The sequence below is a fragment of the Trachemys scripta genome, chromosome 19 (assembly GCF_013100865.1).
Source record: "Trachemys scripta elegans isolate TJP31775 chromosome 19, CAS_Tse_1.0, whole genome shotgun sequence".
NCBI lineage: Eukaryota > Metazoa > Chordata > Testudines > Emydidae > Trachemys > Trachemys scripta.
In genome coordinates this window covers 22,768,325-22,777,021 of record NC_048316.1, presented here as the reverse complement: position 1 = coordinate 22,777,021, position 8,697 = coordinate 22,768,325, and the positions used below count along the sequence as shown (strand labels likewise).

Here is an 8,697-nt window from a genome sequence, read left to right as displayed (position 1 = left end):
GGCACAGAATCTGAGTAACTACTTCAAGCAATAACACAGATGTGAATATCTGCTTGAAGAGAAGAGTTCCTTCACCTTTCTCAAAACCTCCAGTTCCCTTTCAAGCAATGCACACACCTCTAAATGCTGTTCTCTTAGCATATTAAGCTTCTTTAGTTTCTCCCTCCCACTGAGTTTCTGCCTTTTGGCCTTTGTCCCCAAATGCAGTAGTTTCTACTCCCCTGCCCCTCCTTTGTAATTTACTAACCATGATTTAATTGTTCTATGCACCTGTAGATTGTTTTGGTTTTCACAGATACTTTCAACTTCTCCCAGTTTAGTATCATCCGAATTTCATTAACCTGCTGTTTTCAGCCTCTTTCTAACAATTAAAGGGACACTGACAACGTAAGTCAATTTTGTCTATTTTTTAAACCCACTATTGTTGCTTGTGGTTACCTTTGGTTACTTGTAAAGGAATGGAGGAAAATATCACTTTTTTCAGTTTATTTTGTATTGTTCTCAGGTTTTATACCACCCTGAACACCATCATACACTCAAGCGCCTTCCTATGAATCATTATCCGTCACGTGAGGTTCATTCATTTTCTCATCCTCATTCCAGGAGAGGATTGCGTGTGCAGTGTTTTGATAAGAATTTTAGTTTTTCAAATGTACATGCTGTGTATGTTCAGAGTTTATGTTAGAGAAGGTGGATGGAAGAAAATGCACCATGCATTTGGAGTGGAAGGTGATGAGTGAAATGAACTCCCACAGGAACTAAGGACCATCGCAAACCTCAACACTGACTATACCTATTTCCTCAGTTCACACTGGTCTTCACAGAGAAGGAGGGGGAGAAGAGTGTTTTAAAGAGTGAGTGTAAAATGATGGAGTTTGGTAGGGGACTTGGGAAGGGGGTGTGTGGGGGAAAGATATCCAGAACTCATTAACAAGGACCAGATTTCAAGCTGATGGTATCCCTTTAACAAAATGTTAAATAAAATGGGCCTTCACATTGATCCCTATGGTAAAGCCCACTTCCTAGATGTCACCTAAAGAACCTGAGAAAGCTTTAGAGAGGAAGCAGCACGCAAGACAGGGCTGGAATCTAGTTTCATTTTATTTTAGCAAACTGCATGTTCATCACTTATCAACATCTCTACATTAGGAGTTATAGAACTCTCCGTTTGTTGTTTTTTTAAAAAGCGCAAACAAGAAGTGAAAACTCAGGTTCTTTATCTTTTAAAAAACATTTCAAAGTTGAATTCAAGACGACTTGTATATATTTTGGTATTAGGTAACAGATGGAGGATGTGTGGAATCGCTTACTCAAATCACAACAACCCGACTAACTGAAAATCAGGAGATTGCCCATTCTGGGACCCCTTTGACATCAGATGGGTCAGAACGTTTTGCATTCACTCTGAGATCTGACTCGTTTCCAAGGGGAACTTACTGGTCTGAAGCGGCCAAACAAAACATCTCCTTAGCAAATCACTACAACGGTGGCAGAGAGAAGCACCTTCAGAATTCAGTGCGAGCATTGTATGTATTTTGCTTCTCCATAGAAGCATTAGGAACCCTTTGTGTTAGTTACCATGCAGCAAATCTAAGGAGAAAACTACTGCAGTTTTGCCCTTTCACTTCAGAGTTACATTTCCCCAATGATCCTGTTCCTGTTCTGTAAAGATATAAAATTCTTTGAACAAATTTTAAAAGCAAAAACCCCAAACACCATAAAATGTACAGATTACACTCTCTAGAAAAGCCCTAAAATTATTGCAAAAACTAAAGATGACTTGTTCCGGGGGGAGGGCAGGCACAGGGTATCTAGATCTAACTCAGGTTGGTTTGACTTAGTTTTCAGCTTTTCCCCATCATTCAAGAAAAAAAAAAATTAAGAAGTGTTTAAGCATTAGAACTAAAATACAAATGCACGTTGACGTTATAAAACAAGATTGTGGATTTGACCATGGGATTCCCTGACACATTGGAAAAGTTTACTTTTTTGCCCGGAGAGACTTCCTCATGGTGGATTTGCCCTTGGCAGGGGATTTTGCTTCCTTCCTCCCACTCGCTGCTGGTTTCTTGGAAGAGCTGCTACCAGAGGGCCTCTTGATGGATGGGGCTGCTGGTCTGGCTTTCTTGGCAGGGGTTTTGACCTTGGGTGGGGGCTTTGCTTTCCCCCGGCGGGCTGCAGGGGCCTTTCTTGGCTTGGGTTTGGACTCTCTTCGTTTCACAGGGGGGGCCCTGCTCCGGGATTTTGGGGGGGATCGCATCTGCATCCTGTCAGGAAGGACAAGAGAATTTAGTACCAAGGCACCAAAACTTGCCTAGAGCCCAAGGGTTAATTGATATAAAATGGAGCAGATTTCAGCCTCCTTCATCTTTAACGTGGAGGACCCAGCATGCAATGATCCACCTCAATTTGAGTAGCCAGACCCCAGGAGCAAGAAAATCTTTTAAGCAAGATCACAGTGTAAAGCTCTTAACAGTCCCCAGGGTGATCTAAGTTTGTATCTCCTTTGTTAGCATATAACCCTATGAATACTGCCTGTCATTCAGGAGTATGAGTCATGCAACCCAAGCATCCAAGAGCTTTCCTTTGTGTTGGGTTTGTTACTAATATAGCCACCCAGCGTAAACGTACATTTGGAGCAAGAACAGTTTCATTTGGCTTTAGAACAGTAAATACACCAGCCAGAAGAGAGCAAAGTAAACTTATCCTGTATTTATCAGATATCATTAAAAAGTCTCCAGCTTTTAAAATGAGACCACAACCTTTCCTAAAGCATAGAAGAAACATGGAAAAGCTAAATGTAAAAAGGAAATGGACACTAAATATGATACAAAGAATAACAGGCCCCTCTCAGCTTTTATGAAATTGAGTAAAAAAAAGACTATCACTGGAGTCAGTCCAGGTGCACACTTATGTGTGTACAGCACCTACAATGATAGAGTCCTGATCCTGACAGTGTCCAAAGCCTCCAATCACAAAAAAAAAAAACATACATCACCTTGCAAATGCCTGCATCATCCCCTGCTATTCCAGTCCTGGGCCTCTCTGCAGCAGTAATGGCTATCTGTGGATAATTATCCACTGCCAAAGATTGACTAATCAATTCTCAGCAGCTAGCCCTAGTCCTAAAGAACTTTACCACAGCCATGAAAAAGGCCAATTAATTGCCCCAAACTCTGGTTAATCATGACCTCAGTTCCTTCATGGATGATTCAATGTTTGAGTCGCCCCTGCACTATGACATTTTGCTGGAGCCTGCTGCTGAAGAGGCAGGATTCCCATGAAGCCTGTAACTTCAGGTCAGTCATACTTTTTAGTATGTCATACTGGAGGAGTCCTGTAGCAAGGAGGTTTGGCTTCCCTCAGAGATTGACAGGGAGGGACTGCAACATGCCCCCTGGTGTGCAGAACCAGGAAAGCCATGCCTGCCCCGCTGGAAGCTGAGGGGCAGGACAGGAAGCGGAAGTACAAAAGGTAGGCCCTTTAGCTCAGTTGGGCTGGAGCCGCCAAGGGAGACAGATGCATCCCCTGCTGCTGGTACCTGCAGAGGAACCCCACCGTGCTGAGGACTGGCCAGATCTCCCGGGGCTGCTAGCTGACCAAGATGCTGAGTAGCTGTGGGGGCTGCTGCCTGAGGACTGGCCAGAGTTTCCAGGGCCGCTGGCAACCGAGACACCAAGGAGCTGCTGGAGCTGCTACCTGAGGACTGGCCAGAGCTCTCCAAGGAGACAAAGGATCCCCACGTTACAGAGGTATCAAACCCCAGGGATGTAGGAAGTAGCCCAGGGGAACTAGATGACCATCTGGTTAAGTGTTGGCCTGATCCTAGTTCAGAGTGTTGCAGGCGGACCACTGTTAGGGCCCTATGCTGGGATGTGGAGGAGTCGGTTGGGCCAACATCCCCTGCCACCCTACCCCTGGGGAGGAAGTCTCCACACCGTAGGCCAGAAGGCCTGTGTTAGTCTACTGTCCACTGAGCCCTAGATTGCTTTGCTGCCCTGCCCTGACTGAGGGTCTGGGGCTCAGACGGCCTTACCGCTCTGCCTGGCCTGAGGGCCTGAATACTAGATACAAGGTAATTCCCCCTTTTTGAGATCACCTTTACAGGTGCGTGACAGCGAGGAGGCATGGCCTCCCTCAGAGACAGACCAGTAGGGATGGCCATGCAGGCTTACAAGCCCATTTGTTTTCAGCTCTATACCTTTTCTTCGGAGGTGGTTCTTCTTCCTCTGACTCGTCTTCCTCCTCAGATTCCTCTTCTGCCTCCTCTTCCTCCTCCTCAGATTCCTCAGAATCCTCCTCCTGCTGCTTCTCTGGGAACAGCACACCTGGGCTGCAAGAGTAATCTTGTTAACTTGTGTCAAAAGATACAAAGTTCAGTGTCAAATGGCTGAAAGGGAGCCACTGACTGACCCCGCATTGCCAGGGCTAGATGCCCATTTTGTTACAGTAAAACCTAGCTAGTTTGAGCTTTCACACACTGTGGACTTACACATGATGCTGCTAGGGAAGGGCCAAGGTGGATGAAGTCAAGCTGGCTGCCAATTAATGGACATGCCACAGCCCCACCTCTCCCCTAAGCAGTCCTGCCTCAAGCTCTCTTACACATTGCTCCCTCCCATTGCAGACATAGCAGGGGGATGGCAGTTTAAGTCCAGGTTCTCACTGATCATGGAGCAGGTCCTTAAGGAATCCATTCTGAAGGAGGAGAGAAAGGTAATCAGGAACAGTCGATAAGGATTCACCAAGGGCAAGTCATGCCTGACCAACCTGATGCCATCTATGATGAGATAACTGGCTTTGTGGATATGGGGAAAGCGGTGGATGTGATTTACCTTAACTTTAGCAAAGCTTTTGATATGATCTCCCACAGTATTCTTGCCAGCAAGTTAAAGAAGTATGGATTAGATAAATGGACTATAAGGTGGATAGAAAGCTGGCTAGATCATTGGGCTCAACAGGTAGTGATCAATGGCTCCATGTCTAGTTGGCAGCCAGTATCAAGTGGAGTGCCCCAGGTGTTTTGTTCAACACCTTCATTAATGATTTGGATGATGAGATGAATTGCACCCTCAGCAAGTTTGTGGATGACACTAAGCTACGGGGAGAGGTAGATACGCTGGAGGGTAGAGATAGGGTCCAGAGGGGCCTAGACAAATTGGAGGATTGTGTCAAAAGAAATCTGATGAGGTTCTGATGAGTCCCGCACTTAGGACGAAAGAATCCCATGCACTGCTACAGGCTGGGGACTGACTGGCTAAGTGGCAGTTCTGCAGAAAAGGACCTGGGGATTACAGTGGACGAGAAGCTGGATATGAGTCAGCAGTGTGCCCTTGTTGCCAAGAAGGCTAAAGGCATATTAGGCTGCATTAGTAGGAGCATTGCCAGCAGATCGAGGGAAGTGATTATTCCCCTCTATTTGGCACTGGTGAGGTCACATCTGGAGTACTGCCACTATTCTGTAGTGGGGGGCCAGTTTTGGGCCCCCCACTATAGAAAGGATGTGAACAAATTGAAGAGAGTCCAGTGGAGGGAAACAAAAATGATTAGGGGGCTGGGGCACATGACTTATGAGGAGAGGCTGAGGAAACTGGGCTTATTTAGTCTGCAGAAGAGAAGAGTGAGTGGCGATTTGATAGTAGCCTTCAACTACCTGAAGGGGAGTTCCAAATAGGATGGAGCTTGGCTGCTTTCAGTGGTGGCAGATGTCAGAACAAGGAGCAATGGTTTCAAGTTGCAGTGGGGGAGGTTTAGGTTGGATATTAGAAAACATTATTTCACTAAGAGGGTGGTGAATCACTGGAATGGATTACCTAGGGAGGTAGTGAAATCTCCTTCCTTAGAGGTTTTTAAGGCCTGGCTTGACAAAGCCCTGGCTAGGATGATTTAGTTGGGGGTGGTCCTGCTTTGAGCAGGGGGTTGGACTAGATGACCTCTTGAGATCTCGTCCAACCCTAATCTTCTATGATTCTATGATCCCAGGCAGCTGTGCTGAAGCCAGGATGGACTTGAAGATTAATGGGATGATTCACGCTTGAGAGTAGAGCCTTTGAGAGGTCACCCTGCCACACTGCTCCGCAGAAGAGGCTCTCAAGATAGTCACCATGTGGCTCAGCTAAAGGTAGGAATGTGAAGAAATTAAAAATGGTGGAGTTGAGACTTGTTCTCTCCCCTCCATAAAGAGAAGAGGCTAGCTTTAATCTTCCCCCATATATGGTATTACAGATAGTGGGATAGTTAGACCCAGGATATTTTTCTTTATGATCATTCTTGTGTTAAGAAGCAAGGAAACTCTGAGGGCCATGCAGATTTGCTTTATCGTGGAAGCACTTAAATAATACAATGATGGGTACTACAGATGATAAAAGGACAGAATATCTGAGACTACTAGACCCAGTATTTTATATGTTCCTTAAGAGTTTCCTGGTTGGTAAAGCCATCGAAATGTTTAATCAGATTTGTTATCAGAACCTAGAACAGGGGTCTCAAACTCAAATGACCACAAGGGCCACATGAGGACTAGTGCATTGGCCCGAGGGCCGCATCACTGACAGTCCCCCTCGCTGGCCCCAGCTCCACCCCCCACTCCACCCCTTCCATGAGGTCCCGCCCCTGCCCCGTCTCTTCTCCCCCTCCCCCAAGCGTGCTCCTCCCCCCTCCCTCCTGGAAAATGCTAAGCATTATACAGCGCATACAGATCACTGCTACTCCTACAAGTCATTTCCAAGCGGTTTTAATAAAATATATCCACTCAGTAATGCACCTCACTCAAAGGACAAAACATGCACTTAGTTAGATTTACTTCTGTTAAAGCCCCCCCACTGCTCTGGGCTGCACCACCACTCCACCACTGGTCTGCCTCTTCCAGGGGTGGCAGGTTTGTAGAAATTTTGGTGGTGCCCAGAACCTGCCCCCCCAAACTCTGCCCCCCACCTGCCTAAGGCTCTGGGAGGGAGTTTGGGTGGGGGTCTGGGGTGCAGGCTCTGGGATGGAGTTTGGGTGCTGGGTGAAGGCTCCGGGCTAGGGCAGGGGGTGGGGGTGCAGGCTCTGGGATGGAGTTTGGGGTTATGCGGGGGTGCAGAGGTGAGGCCAGAGGACACTCGGGGGAGGTGCGTGGGGGCAGCAGGCGGGGCCGGGGGAGAGACCCAGCCCCAAACTTTGGGGAGCAGTGAGCAGGGAGCTTAGCTGCCACATAAAATAACTCGGGGGAGAGGGGGCGCCGTGGGGAGACTGGCGGGCCGCAGGGAAGAGCTCCACGGGCCACATGTTTGAGACCCCATACCTAGAATGATACGGGTTATACAATGTTGGGCATAATCAAGGTTGTTAAACCCTATTTAAAAAAAAAAAAAAAAAAAATCTTCCAAGGGTAAAAAATTGGTCCTGTGAACATCAACACGTTAAACAACACGGCTGGGCTAATGGTTTGTGAAATGCTCTGCATGACCACCTGTCAATGGAGGGCTCTTTACCTGGGGTAATAAGGGAAGCAGAGCTGGAAGGTGCCACTGAAACCCTTCCCAGAGATCTGCTCCATCCAGCCATTCTTCTCACATTTCTGCAGGGTTCTCTTCAGTAGATGCACTGTAGGAAGTTAAGTAAGGGTGCGTCATACGTTTATCCAGCCACAAGCCCTGACCTCACTGTTCGATACAGTCAGCTTCTGTGAAGGACCCAGCTAAAGAGCTGCTTTAGAAGAGGTTTACTCCATATGTACTGTATGTAGAACTTACAGGGCAATCCTCCCCACAGATAATATTTAGGTAGATTTCAAGTATTGGGCCTGAACTGTTAACAAATGTTAGTTTAATCTCCTTTTGGAAAGATTTTAACTGTCAAGGCTTCTTGGTGGAAATATTAAGACCGGAGACAGTTCTTTTATTAATGTTTCTAATACAACATAATTAATTTTAGTTACACTGACCTTTTGTCTCTGTTCCAATTGTTCTTTGAAGTATTTTTGCCTTAGTTTGAACACTTCATTCCCCATCCTTCCCTATCTTTTGTTTTCAGATCTTTAGTTGTGATCTGGCACCTTCTTAGCTCCACCTTGTTACAGTGAATTGCTAGGGCAAGATTTGAAGGATGAAGTACCAGGGGAAAAAAAATTAAGACATGTTTTTGCTCCAGTCTTTTCCTTGGCACTTCTGTGGATTGATGGAGCCTATTGCACATATAAAGGGAACTTGCCTCTCTGGCAGATAGGAGACAAGCACAGCTGGTTCAACAGTTTGTCATGAGACCGTTTTCAGTTTCAATTAGGATGGAACATTTCCATATGTTACTTCCCTCCAAACCACCGAGAGACAGGAAAGAGCCTTTACATTTAGCAGATTCAGAAGGCTCTTCCGTGGGGAACGGAAAGAAAAATAGCATCTGAATATACTGCTTAAATGACTTGATTTATTAAGCATAATAAATGGAAAGGTATTCACGCCATCCAGCTTCCACAATATTGCTGAAGTGGGGCTTTTAGAGAGAGAACATTTCACTGTACCAAAATCATTTGAGACTAAGCCATCCTTTTATCAGTCAGACCATTCCCACTGAATAAAGTTTTAATTAAAAATAGCACTTAAAGAGCTCGCTTTATTAACTGAATGGCTCATTTCCATTAAACTATTAGCTTTGCCCATGTTAGATGTGCAAGAGTCCAAAAAAATTATTTAAAGGAAAACCACCAAGTTATAATATGTT

At 45.8% G+C, this 8,697-nt stretch overlaps 1 protein-coding gene across 7 annotated transcripts in view; it reads right to left on the bottom strand.

Moving 5' to 3' along the window:
* Positions 1-1,083: 1,083 nt before the first annotated feature.
* Positions 1,084-8,697, bottom strand: part of HP1BP3 (heterochromatin protein 1 binding protein 3) — a 55,814-nt gene continuing 48,200 nt past the window's right edge. For all 7 annotated transcript variants that reach the window (XM_034753703.1, XM_034753706.1, XM_034753704.1 and 4 more), the window contains 3 exons: positions 7,473-7,584; positions 4,202-4,333; positions 1,084-2,267 (listed from right to left, as the gene is read on the bottom strand). In XM_034753703.1, the coding sequence (XP_034609594.1) occupies positions 1,982-2,267; positions 4,202-4,333; positions 7,473-7,584 (530 nt within the window). In that variant the 3' untranslated portion in view covers positions 1,084-1,981. The remainder of the gene's footprint in view (positions 2,268-4,201; positions 4,334-7,472; positions 7,585-8,697) is intronic.